The 15704-nt window shown below is 39.4% G+C and overlaps 1 protein-coding gene across 1 annotated transcript; it reads right to left on the bottom strand.

Annotated features, from left to right (window-relative positions):
* Positions 1-4560: 4560 nt before the first annotated feature.
* Positions 4561-6215, bottom strand: LOC138361921 (baculoviral IAP repeat-containing protein 8-like). The gene is made up of 3 exons (XM_069320951.1): positions 5713-6215; positions 5421-5585; positions 4561-5309 (listed from the first exon to the last, which is right to left on the bottom strand). Exons 1-3 carry the CDS (start codon positions 6077-6079, stop codon positions 4624-4626), a joined length of 1218 nt encoding a protein of 405 aa, XP_069177052.1. The 5' UTR covers positions 6080-6215; the 3' UTR covers positions 4561-4623.
* Between the last annotated feature and the right edge of the window lie 9489 nt (positions 6216-15704).

Raw genomic sequence — 15704 nt, 5'->3', positions numbered from 1 at the left:
TGTGTTGGTGGTACTGGTGTGTTGGTGGTACTGGTATGTTGGTGATACTGGTGGGTTGGTAGTACTGGTGTGTTGGTGGTTCTGGTGGGTTGGTAGTACTGGTGAATTGGTGGTACTGGTGTGTTGGTGGTACTGGGAGGTTGGTGGTACTGGTGTGTTAGTGGTACTGATGGGTTGGTGGTACTGGTGTGTTGGTGGTACTGGTGTGTTGGTGGTACTGGTGGGTTGGTGGAACTGGTGGGTTGGTGGTACTGGTGTGTTGGTGGTACTGGTCTGTTGGTGGAACTGATGGGTTGGTGGTACTGGTGTGTTGGTGGTACTGATGGGTTGGAGGTACTGGTGGGTTGGTGGTACTGGTGGGTTGGTGGTACTGTTGTGTTGGTGGTACTGGTGGGTTGGTGGTACTAATGTGTTGGTGGTACTGATGGGTTGGTGGTACTGGTGTGTTGGTGGTACTGGTGGGTTGGTGGTACTGGTGTGTTGGTGGTACTGATGGGTTGGTGGTACTGGTGTGTTGGTGGTACTGATGGGTTGGTGGTACTGGTGGGTTGGTGGTACTGGTGTGTTGGTGGTACTGATGGGTTGGTGGTACTGGTGTGTTGGTGGTACTGGTGTGTTGGTGGTACTGGTGGGATGGTGGTACTAATGTGTTGGTGGTACTGATGGGTTGGTGGTACTGGTGTGTTGGTGGTACTGGTGTGTTGGTGGTACTGATGGGTTGGTGGAACTGGTGGGTTGGTGGTACTGGTGTGTTGGTGGTACTGTTGTGTTTGTGGTACTGGTGGGTTGTTGGTACTGGTGGGTTGGTGGTACTGTTGGGTTGGTGGTACTGGTGGGTTGGTGGTACAGGTGTATTGGTGGTACTGGTGTGTTGGTGGTACTGGTGTGTTGGTGGTACTGGTGTGTTGGTGGTACTGGTGGGTTGGTGGTACTGGTGGGTTTATGGTACTGGTGGGTTGGTGGTACTGGTGTGTTGGTGGTACTGGTGGGTTGGTGGTACTGGTGGGTTGGTGGTACTGGTGTGTTGGTGGTACTGGTGTGTTGGTGGTACTGGTGTGTTGGTGGTACTGGTGGGTTGGTGGTACTGGTGTGTTGGTAGTACTGGTGTGTTGGTGGTACTGGTGGGTTGGTGGTACTGGTGTGTTGGTGGTACTGGTGGGTTGGTGGTGCTGGTGTGTTGGTGGTACCGGTGGGTTGGTGGTACTGGTGTGTTGGTGGTACTGGTGTGTTGGTGGTACTGGTGTGTTGGTGGTACTGTTGGGTTGGTGGTACTGGTGTGTTGGTGGTATTGGTGTGTTGGTGGTGCTGGTGTGTTGGTGGTACTAGTGTGTTGGTAGTACTGGTGTGTTGGTGGTACTGGTGGGTTGGTGGTACTGGTGTGTTGGTGGTGCTGGTGTGTTGGTGGTGCTGGTGTGTTGGTGGTGCTGGTGTGTTGGTGGTACTGGTGTGTTGGTGGTACTGGTATGTTGGTGGTACTGGTGGGTTGGTGGTACTGGTGGGTTGGTGGTACTGGTGTGTTGGTGGTACTGGTTTGTTGGTGGTACTGGTGTGTTGGTGGTACTGGTGGGTTGGTGGTAGTAGTAGGGTTGACACGCCACAGGGGAATTTTTTTTTCTGGGAGAAAATTCCCCTGTAGCGTGTCAGGGTTTTCAGGTGAATTTAGAAATTCCCCTGTAGCGTGTCGGGGTTTTTCAGGTTCCAATATTCCCCTGTAGCGTGTCGGGGTTTTCAGGTAAATTTTTTTTTCAGTCACAGATTTTAGAAGTAAGGATTTCTTATAAGAAAAATAATTTCCGAGACATAGAAGTTTGTTAAAGCCTTATGGGAGAAATTCAAATAACGTGTGTAGCACCTTAGGGCTTCCAGGAGAACTCTACGGACATATTTTACATGTTTTCAACTTACAAAATCGTCTATGTAAGCCTTAGTTATTCATATAAATTTAGAAAATCACCTGTGTAAGTCAGGGTTTTCAAGTCTCGTACATCACACCCCCCTCCCTCCCCCCTTACCTCGCAATCTGTCGCGTCACCTTTATTTACTTTACGGCCAGCCAGCCAGACATCGCATACAGGGTACCTCTTATCTTATCTTATCCATAATATCTGGACCGTCCCTCCTCTCTCTCTCTCTCTCCTTTCATTCAGTTCAACTATTTTCCAACATCGTATGTTTGCTCCTTTTCATTAAGCAAGTCAGTTTTACACAAATAAATCATGTTAGTAAGCAAGTTCTAGCTCACGTTCCCCACCTTAGTCCCCTGTCGTATAAAGAATACTATCATTCCAATCCCTCTAAAATTTAAAAATAATCATATTTCAAATGTAGTTCAATACAGTAATTTAGTTACCAAGCTCCAGCTCTTGTCCTCCGCCTTAGCTCTCTCTCGTATCTTCGTTAGTATCAGTCCAATTTCCCTGAAATTTCTACCCTCTGTATTTCAGACATAGTTTAGTAAATGCAAACAATTATCAAACTCTAGCTCTTGTCCTCAGCTTAGTTCATTTGTACAAAATCATTAGTAACAGTCCAAATTCCCTGAGATTTTTAGCCTCTGTATTTCAGACACCGTAAATAAGATCAAAACAGTTACCAAGCTCCAGCTCTTGTCCTCCGCCTTAGCTCTCTCTCGTATCTTCGTTAGTAACAGATCAATTCCCCTGAAATTTTTACCCTCTGTATTTCAGACACCGTAAATAAAATCAAGTCAGTTATCGAGCTCCAGCTCTCGTCCCCGCCTTAATTCTCTCTCGTATCTTCGTTAGTAACAGATCAATTCCCCTGAAATTTCTACCCTCTGTATTTCAGACACCGTAAATAAAATCAAGTCAGTTATCGAGCTCCAGCTCTCATCCCCGCCTTAATTCTCTTTCGTATCTTTGTAAATAACCCATCAATTTCCCTGAAATTTTTACCCTCTGTATTTCAGACATAGTAAATATGATGAAAACAATTATAAAACTCTAGCTCTTGTCCTCTGTCCAAGTTCACTCCTGTAAATTCATTACTATCAATCCAAATCCCCCTAAGATTTAAACACCCAACTACATTTTCAGACATAGTAAATAAAAACCAGTTCAGTTATCAAGTTACAACTCTTGTGCCCCAGCTTAGTTCATTTGTGCAAGTTCTTTATTTTCCAACTAAATCACCCTGAGATTTAAGATCACCTTATTTTCTAACGTAGTAAAATTAATCTGGACATTAGCCTTAGATCATCAGACATAAATATATTCGATCAAGTCCGTCTCCAGCGTATCTCTTATCCGAGTATACACATAACCCCAACCTGTTTAATTATCTTTCACCCCCTCCCACCTTCCTCCATCTCATCCAAGTCTCGTAAATTTAAATGTAGCTGTTAATTTGCGTTCTTTCCCCGTTCATAGCATATTCTCTGTAAGTTCAGATCTGTACTTAGTCTTACATATTCTCTACTTCTTTCCAATTTTATACAAGACTTAAACAACTATTACCGTCTCCTCTATCTTATTTAAACATGAGTCATATGTAAATATACCCCGACTCTTTCCATCCAATACAAGTCCTAGCTTGTTCACCGCCCAACTCACTACGCTATTTCTACTCTACATGTTATAGCATGTTTTCCGCTCATCTTGGTACCAACCCTTACAATCTCTCTCTCTCATTCCTTTACATGTCTCAGCATGTTCGCCTCGCATCTTACTACGCTGTCTACTTTACATGTTGTAGCGTGTATTACTGTGTCCCATATCTTATTTAAACATGAGTCATATGTAAATATACCCGACTCCTTCCATCCATTACAAGTCCTAGCTTGTTCACCGCCCAACTCACTACACTGTCTACTTTACATGTTGTAGCATGTTTTCCGCACATCTTGATACCATCCCTTACAATCTCTCAATCCTTTACACATCCCAACTTTCAACCCTTTCTTACAATTTTCCTCCATCCCTCCGCTACATGTTCTTACCCGTTCATTACAGTCCACTACTTATTCTCTAATCATCTCTGTACTAATTCTCAAAACTAGTTGGTTCTGTCATTTTAGTAAGTAAGTAAGTAGATCATCGTTATTAACAACGACAACAACAACAACAACAGTAACATTACTAATTCACAGTAAGTTACTACTGAGCATTTGGTAGTTATCCATTTTCAAATAAGGTCAATATAAATCATTCTAAGACATCTTCGTACAATTAAAGATACTTGCCCGTGCACTAAGTCATTACTTACAGTAGCATCTTAAGGCATTGTTTTCGTAACTCAGTTTTATTAAACATACACCTTCATTAGTCAAAGGAAAACTTTTCAAGTCATTGTATTCAATATTTCCGTTAAACTTACTACATCATGTCATTATTCGGTTTCATAATTAAGTACTTGTTTCAGTCCTCCAATGTAATAAGCAAATTATTCTATTAAGGATAAAGAAATCTTATTTAGAAGAGACATTAAGTTTATTACAACATTTAACGCATACAAGTGTTTTTAGTAGTTATACAGGTATTCAAGAAATCATAAGTGTTCAAGAAAATCATATACAGTTATTCTTAGTAGTTATACAAGTGTTCAAGAAAATCATATACGAGTGTTCTTAGTAGTTATACAAGTGTTCAAGAAAATCATAAGTGTTCAAGAAGCAATTGGATTTATTATATATAAAATATTTCCTCTACAAATTGGACAGCATTTCAGAGCTAAAAGACAACCACTGCATGTCACCATATGTTTACATGGTAGTATTACAATATTTATATTTTTATCCATACAAACTCTGCATAAAATATCTTCTTCCCAAGATTGTTCTATACAGTCCTTGTTTTCATCAGTGTTAGTACAAGTCTCCGGTAAAGTTTTCAATCCCAGATCTTCAAGCGTAGCTTCTTGTTCCTTTTTATCATCAACTGCTTCATAAATTAAGTCCCGTACCCGTAAATAAATATCTGTTCCCTCTTGCATATACCTCAACACGATTTCTAGACATCTACTTTGTATAATAAAAGGCAACAAATCTCTGGATTCCTTAAGGTACTCACTTAAAGCATATCTTATACTCTCCACAGGTATTAATTTTTTATGAATCAGATGTTTGAACTTATCCATACCCTCCATTAAGATATTAATTAAATCATTGTCTATAGGTTTTATAGGTAATGGTATTGTCAATCTAGCATTCTTAACAAATTCCTTGCCCCTTGCAAGAATAATGTAAGCACATTCTGGACTACATCTCGCATGTAACGTCCAAGGATCATCTTCTGGTCTCCAATTTCGTATTCCACAGGCGCAGTGATAGCAGCAGACGTGGTCACTTATACCTGAAAACCATAAAACAATCCAGCATTATCTCGTTACTATCTTTTAACTAATATTCATTATTTCTTTACTTATAACTCTATTAAGTTTTAAATAGTTAAAACACTTCATACCACAGTAAAAAAAACCAGCTTCTGCCAGCTCATGAGAAGTTTGCTTGACGCTTCCAGGCCATGTCATATCAAATGTCTCTAGGCGAGATTTATAAGTTACCAATCCTGGATTCAGCGATTTCCTAAATTTGATCAATCCCAGATCTTCCTTAGGAGGAGCACCACCTAAAAAAATATAACGTAGTTACGTAAATTATTCTTAGAAGAATAAGAAGTATCTATTTAAGCAATCAAGTTTTGTACAGAGTATATAAGACTGGTATAAGAATACATCATAAGAATATATACTTACTACTACCACTTATTTTCTTATTTCCCAGTTCTATTTTATGGGAAACAAATTCCAGTCCATATTTGAAAGCTATCTCAGACACCTCTAAAGAAACATTGTCACTCCTCTCGCCTCTAATAAAGGCACAGTCTTGATTAATGATCTTATGACGTCTTCTGGGGGTATCACCAACAATCCATGCACCTACTATACAATAACAAAATGCACACAAACAGTAATCACTATTGCGAAGGTAATAGAACCCATCTTCAACTAAGTCAATAGGGTTTAACCACTTAATGGGCCAATCCACAAATGTTTGTAGTCTAACTCCTGCACATTTAAGGCTTTCTATACTGTAAAACTTCCTGGCACACAAAGGATCCATCGTGTGAGGGCAGCACTAACTATTAGAGTAGGATAAGCAAGTATATATATCCCTAAAATAAGTATCGTACATCGCTACATATTTAACAGTTTCCTCATTTATAATAGACAGTAATCTCCTCTAAATACTTCTCTATTTAAAAAATCCTTAAAGTTTCATAATTAAATAAAGCTCTTATATAAATACTTAGTAAACTACTTTCATTATTTATTAGACTTATTAGAAAAATACATCACTTTGGCAATCTCGCTAAAAGTATACTGTTACGTCATTATTCGTAGCTGCCGTACATAATGATAGATATATATATATATAATTTAGTAGTAAATTCTTATTTAATCTAATTAAAATATATGCTTAAAGCATCTATATCCTAAAATGAAATATACTATTAGTTATAATGTAATATATAATATCACTCTAAGGTAACAAAAATCCTTATTAATATATTCAAATAAGTGGTAACTTTTACATTTCCCCCAATATAAGAGCGCGGACCTCACATTAGGGATATTATTACGACTATCTGGTTCGTATCTACTACCTTACGAGGAAGAAAATTCACCATGGATACTGTTCTGACAACTTGTCAGGGTTATTTAACCGACGATTCATTTTGTAATAATGAAACCTGTATTGTGTACGGAGTGAACTGTATATCCTGTGTTCCCCGAGGAATGGCCCTAGACTTAGCCAAGAAATATTCTCATGCTGACGCTTATAATGCTCGCCGACCCTTGTACAGTCTTAAGAGATGTATCCCTGAAGATCGTCCAGTACCAGGAACAATTCATATCTCTAAAGGAGAAAATCTTCCGTATATTGTTGCTATAGCCACACAATACGGTATTGGATTACCTATAGAAAGTAATAACATTGCTCAGGGAATTATAGAAAACTCAAAAGACAGAAACATGCTCTCTGGATTAAACGAAGATACATCCATTAATCGTCTCGTCTACTTCAAGAATGGTATGAAAGATTTATTTAACTTTATCAAGGGCTCTCCTCAAATTATGAGAGTTATAATACCAACAGGAATTGGGATTACATGTGTTCGAAGAGATAAAGTTTGGGAAAATACTTATCTTCCTGTTATTGAAGATATGTATAAACAGTTAAAACCCTACGGAGTGGAAGTTAAATTACTGTTTAACGAGGAGATTATGCAGAGGAAGAGCAAGTAACACTTGGCAACCTTTTGTGTGCGCAGTGTTTCTACGCGCAGCCTAAAGATGTATATATGCTTCCCCCGGAGTGATCTCTTACGGTGTCCTCCTCTTCTTGGATGTCAGAATCTACTTCAAGCTTGGATATTCAAGGCTATGGAGATCAAGACTATTATTGGAGACTTTGCCTCCCTGTCCGTCTACAATAATCACGACTGTTTATTGTACGATCTTGATGCTACGAGTGTACAAATGTGTAAAATTGTGCAAGGATTGTGGGATCGTTACCCATATGCGAGATTACATCGTGAAAACTTTCCTTACAAAAACAGGGCTGTTGTATCTTATCGCAGTAACCCTGGTAGTATACATATTGGAGAACCACCTGAATTTAACAACAGGATGGATGAAGATCCCCATCTACCCCTTATTATTGGTTTAGTGACTCAGTTTGCTAGTAGACCTGCAACTTTACCAGCATATGAAAATCCTCCGTGTGAAGTACGAAGTTTAGATGAACATTTTTACGATGGACTTGAAAAAGATACAGAATATCAGAGATGGCGCTGGTTTGAAAATGCTCTGAAGGAAGCCCTTGTTTTCATTCTTAAAAGATGTGTTAAGAGAATTATTATTCCATATGGGTTTGGCATGTCAAGTTATTTGGACAACTGCGCAGTATGGGAAAGTAAATATTTGCCTATACTTGAGAAAATAGGACAAAAACTACGAAAACGAGGTATTGTACTCTTCATAGTACGTCCCGAAAACATCGTTCCTCCTCAGTCATCCACCCACGGCATCTTTGAAAATAAGATTCCATACATTGCTGTTCTTCAAAATGGATCCACAACTAATGCTACTGATGCTGCTAGGACACCTGAAGATGATGCTACGCCTGCTACCGCTGATGCTAGTTCACCTTCTATCAACACTAAGTTGTCTGATACAATTAATTCAACACCTGTTAATGTTACTACGTCTGTTGATACTAATGTTACAATGTGTGTTAGTAGTAGTTTTACAAATTTAGAAGAGAAGATGGATTGGGAATAATAATGTCTGTAAATAATTTATACTTTGTACATTTTTACAAATTAAATACATTGTACATTTTTACACATTAAATAACAAAATAGAAACTCGTGTGTTTATTTTCTCCCTTTTTAATGTCTAAATGTCAACTCTACTTTTCTGAGTATATAGGAAGAGGTACGAAACTTTTTCTGTCTTACTTCAAGATGGATTGTTCTATGTACATGCAAGTGAAGCTTAAGCGTTTGAATAAGTGTATTATAGATGCTGATTTTACTAGTGATGAAATTCTAAAACCTGGAGACTGTCTTGTCTACGATTCTCATAATTTATCTGGTGGATTTGCACAACTGTTATGGGAAAAATATCCTTACAGTAAAGTTTCCGAGTGTGAAGTGGTACAGAATAATATAACTCCTGGTGGTATAGTACTTGCTTTATCTCCAGAACCAGAAATAAAACCTCATATTATAGGACTTCAATACAGTAGCTCTAATGAAGATCTAGGATTACAGAAAGATATTATTAAACGTTGGAGTTTTAAATCTGCAATAAGACAAATTTGTTGTCAGGCAAGAAATAATAATTTAATCCAGCGTATAATTATTCCATATGGTATTGGGTTTAATGACGGAATAGGATGGAGTAAAGAAGAACAAGAAGAATGGGAGACACACTATTTTCCAGGACTAGCCCATTTAGCTTATGTTTTAAAGAATAATAAAAAAGAATTATTAATGGTTCGTATACCTCTTGGAGAAGATGTTACGGGGACTGGGAGAGAGAAGAAACAAGTAGAGGAGGGATCTAATAAACGGAAGAGAATGTCATAGTTAAAACTAGTAGATCTAAAATAATACATATAACTAATTTGGAAACTACAGCTAAGAGAGAGGGGCGGAGCGTAACAATCTCCGATGTGATAAGCTAGGTCGGGATATATCTTGACATAAACTCCCCATCTCGGTCCAGCAGTGACAAGACATACTCGGATCGATGGTTGCTGTATACAGTAAGTGTTTATTGTATGATGTACTTACAGTACTCGTTATATTTGTTGTGATATAATTTTGCTTATTATTGAATATCTTTTAGTTTTGAAATATTATGATTATTTAATAGTCCCTGTGTTAAATATTGTATTTTTCTTTGTTTAAAGATCTACCCCATGTGATGGATGTGAAGAGTCTACCAGGGTTTGGAAGCATGCCTGATCTTGTGTCAGAAACTATATGGCAAAGTCCAGCTTCGACTGTTTTGTGGAAGAATATGCCCCTGGCGGAAAAACAGACTTATAAAGTGATGACACATACTGATAAATGTACGCATGAGAACATTGTTCCAGCTCTAGCAAAGTTTATTAGCAAAAGTGAAAATGTTTTAATGATACTGATTGGTCGTGATTTTATAAAGTTGAAAGAAGAACTTCCAATGATAAAATGTGATATAGTCTTATTTAGCTTAAAAGAGAGTGTTACAGATGTACTCAAGAAACATGAGAATTGTCAAGTGTTGTTGCTGACGAAAACTCCTAGTAAGGCCGAGATGAAGAAAATTTCTTTGTTATTTAAAGGCGATAAAATAATTTGCACTTTTAGACCTAAACCCCGTTTTAAATACATATTTCCAGAATTTGAAGAAGTGCCTATAGGATGTAACTTAAAGGATAAATTTTTTATAAGAAAATTTGTGGATGAAATTGGTTCTCCAAATGCTGCAAACTGGTTTATTAATAAGTTGAGTTCTGAAGAACGAGAAGTGTATACTATAATGAGCCAGGATGAACTGCAACAGCAGGTAAATAGTAAGACTGTGAAAGAGCTTAGTATTATTCACCCTAAAACAGAAGAAGATGAACATTGGAGTTTAATTGATCATATGGAGGAGAGCTTTCCATCTTTTCCGTTAAATTTAATAAAGATGAGACCAGAAATAGGATATCATACCCCCCAAAAGATAGAAATAGAGGCAGTGATGAGATTTATAGGACAGGATCCTGTACTTGGTGTTTTCTCTGGTATGGCCTTTATTGAAAATCTTATTAGGATAAGACATACTAATGTGGTACGAGCTACAGATAATTACTCGAATATGGGTGAGAGTAAGTGGATGGAGGTTGAACAAATGGATGCTGTAGAAGCAGTTAGGACTTATTGTAATGACAGAGAAGTACTTCTAATGTCCTGGCCTGAATTGATTTGTGATGATAATGTTTATAGCGATGCTTTCTATGTTTTAAAGGAATTTAAGGGACAAAAACTAATCTATTTTGGAGAAGGGGAAGGGGGATGCTGTGCATGTGATGGATTTTTTAACTTGCTGGATAGTGAGTTTCATTGTGTGAAATCAAATACATGTTTTACTTATAATTCTTTTATAAATTCAAATGTTTATTTCTATATAAGACTATAGTGTTTATGATTTCTTGAACACTTGTATATGATTTTCTTGAACACTTGTATAACTACTAAGAATAACTGTATATGATTTTCTTGAACACTTGTATAACTACTAAGAATAACTGTATATGATTTTCTTGAACACTTGTATAACTACTAAGAACACTTGTATATAATTGCTTCTTGAACACTTATGAATACCTGTATAACTACTAAGAATAACTGTATATGATTTTCTTGAACACTTGTAAAACTACTAAGAACACTTATGATTTCTTGAATACCTGTATAACTACTAAAAACACTTGTATGCGTTAAATGTTGTAATAAACTTAATGTCTCTTCTAAATAAGATTTCTTTATCCTTAATAGAATAATTTGCTTATTACATTGGAGGACTGAAACAAGTACTTAATTATGAAACCGAATAATGACATGATGTAGTAAGTTTAACGGAAATATTGAATACAATGACTTGAAAAGTTTTCCTTTGACTAATGAAGGTGTATGTTTAATAAAACTGAGTTACGAAAACAATGCCTTAAGATGCTACTGTAAGTAATGACTTAGTGCACGGGCAAGTATCTTTAATTGTACGAAGATGTCTTAGAATGATTTATATTGACCTTATTTGAAAATGGATAACTACCAAATGCTCAGTAGTAACTTACTGTGAATTAGTAATGTTACTGTTGTTGTTGTTGTTGTCGTTGTTAATAACGATGATCTACTTACTTACTTACTAAAATGACAGAACCAACTAGTTTTGAGAATTAGTACAGAGATGATTAGAGAATAAGTAGTGGACTGTAATGAACGGGTAAGAACATGTAGCGGAGGGATGGAGGAAAATTGTAAGAAAGGGTTGAAAGTTGGGATGTGTAAAGGATTGAGAGATTGTAAGGGATGGTATCAAGATGTGCGGAAAACATGCTACAACATGTAAAGTAGACAGTGTAGTGAGTTGGGCGGTGAACAAGCTAGGACTTGTAATGGATGGAAGGAGTCGGGTATATTTACATATGACTCATGTTTAAATAAGATATGGGACACAGTAATACACGCTACAACATGTAAAGTAGACAGCGTAGTAAGATGCGAGGCGAACATGCTGAGACATGTAAAGGAATGAGAGAGAGAGATTGTAAGGGTTGGTACCAAGATGAGCGGAAAACATGCTATAACATGTAGAGTAGAAATAGCGTAGTGAGTTGGGCGGTGAACAAGCTAGGACTTGTATTGGATGGAAAGAGTCGGGGTATATTTACATATGACTCATGTTTAAATAAGATAGAGGAGACGGTAATAGTTGTTTAAGTCTTGTATAAAATTGGAAAGAAGTAGAGAATATGTAAGACTAAGTACAGATCTGAACTTACAGAGAATATGCTATGAACGGGGAAAGAACGCAAATTAACAGCTACATTTAAATTTACGAGACTTGGATGAGATGGAGGAAGGTGGGAGGGGGTGAAAGATAATTAAACAGGTTGGGGTTATGTGTATACTCGGATAAGAGATACGCTGGAGACGGACTTGATCGAATATATTTATGTCTGATGATCTAAGGCTAATGTCCAGATTAATTTTACTACGTTAGAAAATAAGGTGATCTTAAATCTCAGGGTGATTTAGTTGGAAAATAAAGAACTTGCACAAATGAACTAAGCTGGGGCACAAGAGTTGTAACTTGATAACTGAACTGGTTTTTATTTACTATGTCTGAAAATGTAGTTGGGTGTTTAAATCTTAGGGGGATTTGGATTGATAGTAATGAATTTACAGGAGTGAACTTGGACAGAGGACAAGAGCTAGAGTTTTATAATTGTTTTCATCATATTTACTATGTCTGAAATACAGAGGGTAAAAATTTCAGGGAAATTGATGGGTTATTTACAAAGATACGAAAGAGAATTAAGGCGGGGATGAGAGCTGGAGCTCGATAACTGACTTGATTTTATTTACGGTGTCTGAAATACAGAGGGTAGAAATTTCAGGGGAATTGATCTGTTACTAACGAAGATACGAGAGAGAATTAAGGCGGGGACGAGAGCTGGAGCTCGATAACTGACTTGATTTTATTTACGGTGTCTGAAATACAGAGGGTAAAAATTTCAGGGGAATTGATCTGTTACTAACGAAGATACGAGAGAGAGCTAAGGCGGAGGACAAGAGCTGGAGCTTGGTAACTGTTTTGATCTTATTTACGGTGTCTGAAATACAGAGGCTAAAAATCTCAGGGAATTTGGACTGTTACTAATGATTTTGTACAAATGAACTAAGCTGAGGACAAGAGCTAGAGTTTGATAATTGTTTGCATTTACTAAACTATGTCTGAAATACAGAGGGTAGAAATTTCAGGGAAATTGGACTGATACTAACGAAGATACGAGAGAGAGCTAAGGCGGAGGACAAGAGCTGGAGCTTGGTAACTAAATTACTGTATTGAACTACATTTGAAATATGATTATTTTTAAATTTTAGAGGGATTGGAATGATAGTATTCTTTATACGACAGGGGACTAAGGTGGGGAACGTGAGCTAGAACTTGCTTACTAACATGATTTATTTGTGTAAAACTGACTTGCTTAATGAAAAGGAGCAAACATACTGACTTGCTTAATGAAAAGGAGCAAACATACGATGTTGGAAAATAGTTGAACTGAATGAAAGGAGAGAGAGAGAGAGAGGAGGGACGGTCCAGATATTATTATGGAGAAGATAAGATAAGAGGTCTGGCTAGCCGGGCGTAAAGTAAATAAAGGTGACGCGAGAGATTGCGAGGTAAGGGGGGAGGGAGGGGGGTGTGAGGTACGAGACTTGAAAACCATGACTTACACAGTGATTTTCTAAATTTATATGAATAACTAAGGCTTACATAGACGATTTTGTAAGTTGAAAACATGTAAAATATGTCCGTAGAGTTCTCCTGGAAGCCCTAAAGTGCTACACACGTTATTTGAATTTCTCCCATAAGGCCTTAACAAACTTCTAAGTCTCGGAAATTATTTTTCTCATAAGAAATCCTTACTTCTAAAATCTGTGACTGAAAAAAAAATTTACCTGAAAACCCCGACACGCTACAGGGGAATATTGGAACCTGAAAAACCCCGACACGCTACAGGGGAATTTCTAAATTCACCTGAAAACCCTGACACGCTACAGGGGAATTTTCTCCCAGAAAAAAAAATTCCCCTGTGGCGTGTCAACCCTACTACTGGTGGTACTGGTGTGTTGGTGGTATTGGTGTGTTGGTGGTGCTGGTGTGTTGGTGGTGCTGGTGTGTTGGTGGTGCTGGTTTGTTGGTGGTACTGGTGTGTTGGTAGTACTGGTGTGTTGGTGGTACTGGTGGGTTGGTGGTACTGGTGTGTTGGTGGTATTGGTGTGTTGGTGGTACTGATGGGTTGGTGGTACTGGTGGGTTGGTGGTACTGGTGGGTTGGTGGTACTGTTGTGTTGGTGGTACTGGTGGGTTGGTGGTACTAATGTGTTGGTGGTACTGATGGGTTGGTGGTACTGTTGTGTTGGTGGTACTGGTGGGTTGGTGGTACTGGTGTGTTGGTGGTACTGATGGGTTGGTGGTACTGGTGGGTTGGTGGTACTAATGTGTTGGTGGTACTGATGGGTTGGTGGTACTGGTGTGTTGGTGGTACTGGTGTGTTGGTGGTACTGGTGTGTTGGTGGTACTGTTGTGTTTGTGGTACTATTAGGTTGGTGGTACTGGTGGGTTGGTGGTACTGGTGTGTTGGTGGTACTGTTGTGTTTGTGGTACTGATGGGTTGGTGGTACTGGTGGGTTGGTGGTACTGGTGGGTTGGTGGTACTGGTGGGTTGGTGGTACTGGTGTGTTGGTGGTACTGGTGGGTTGGTGGTACTGGTGGGTTTATGGTACTGGTGGGTTGGTGGTACTGGTGTGTTGGTGGTACTGGTGGGTTGGTGGTACTGGTGGGTTGGTGGTACTGGTGGGTTGGTGGTACTGGTGGGTTGGTGGTACTGGTGTGTTGGTGGTTCTGGTGGGTTGGTGGTACTGGTGGGTTGGTGGTACTGGTGTGTTGGTGGTTCTGGTGTGTTGGTGGTACTGGTGTATTGGTGGTACTGGAGTGTTGGTGGTACTGGTGTGTTGGTGGTTCTGGTTGGTTGGTGGTGCTGGTGTGTTGGTGGTACTGGTGGGATGGTGCTACTGGTGTGTTGGTGGTACTGGTGTGTTGGTGGTACTGGTGTGTTGGTGGTACTGGTGTGTTAGTGGTATTGGTGTGTTGGTGGTGCTGGTGTGTTGGTGGTGCTGGTGTGTTGGTGGTGCTGGTGTGTTGGTGGTGCTGGTGTGTTGGTGGTGCTGGTGTGTTGGTGGTACTGATGGGTTGGTGGTACTGGTGTGTTGGTGGTACTGGTGTGTTGGTGGTGCTGGTGTGTTGGTTGTGCTGGTGTGTTGGTTGTGCTGGTGTGTTGGTGGTGCTGGTGTGTTGGTGGTACTGGTGTGTTGGTAGTACTGGTTTGTTGGTGGTACTGGTGGGTTTGTGGTACTGGTGTGTTGGTGACACTGGTGGGTTGGTGGTACTGGTGGGTTGGTGGTACTGGTGTGTTGGTGGTATTGGTGTGTTGGTGGTACTGGTGTGTTGGTGGTGCTGGTGTGTTGGTGGTGCTGGTGTGTTGGTGGTACTGGTGTGTTGGTAATACTGGTGAGTTGGTGGTACTGGTGTGTTGGTGGTACTAATGGGTTGGTGGTACTGGTGTGTTGGTGGTACTGGTGTGTTGGTGGTACTGGTGGGTTGGTGGTACTGGTGGGTTGGTGGTACTGGTGGGTTGGTGGTACTGGTGGGTTGGTGGTACTGGTGTGTTGGTGGTACTGGTGGGTTGGTGGTACTGGTGTGTTGGTGGTACTGGTGGGTTGGTGGTACGGGTGGGTTGGTGGTACTGGTCTGTTGGTGGTACTGGTCTGTTGGTGGTACTGATGGGTTGGTGGTACTGGTGTGTTGGTGGTACTGATGGGTTGGTGTTACTGGTGGGTTGGTGGTACTGGTGGGTTG

This window comes from Procambarus clarkii, unplaced genomic scaffold (genome assembly GCF_040958095.1).
Source record: "Procambarus clarkii isolate CNS0578487 unplaced genomic scaffold, FALCON_Pclarkii_2.0 HiC_scaffold_1009, whole genome shotgun sequence".
Lineage (NCBI taxonomy): Eukaryota > Metazoa > Arthropoda > Malacostraca > Decapoda > Cambaridae > Procambarus > Procambarus clarkii.
This window is presented reverse-complemented; position numbering and strand designations above follow the sequence as displayed.

Bases quoted from the DNA above. Each gene is read 5' to 3' on its own strand.
- LOC138361921 (XM_069320951.1), bottom strand. From the start codon at position 6,079: ATGGATCCTTTGTGTGCCAGGAAGTTTTACAGTATAGAAAGCCTTAAA. The intron at 5,586-5,712 runs GTAAGTATATAT...ATATTTTTTTAG, and splicing joins TAAGAAAATAAGTGGTAGTA to GTGGTGCTCCTCCTAAGGAA. The intron at 5,310-5,420 runs GTATGAAGTGTT...TATGGTTTTCAG, and splicing joins AGCTGGTTTTTTTTACTGTG to GTATAAGTGACCACGTCTGC.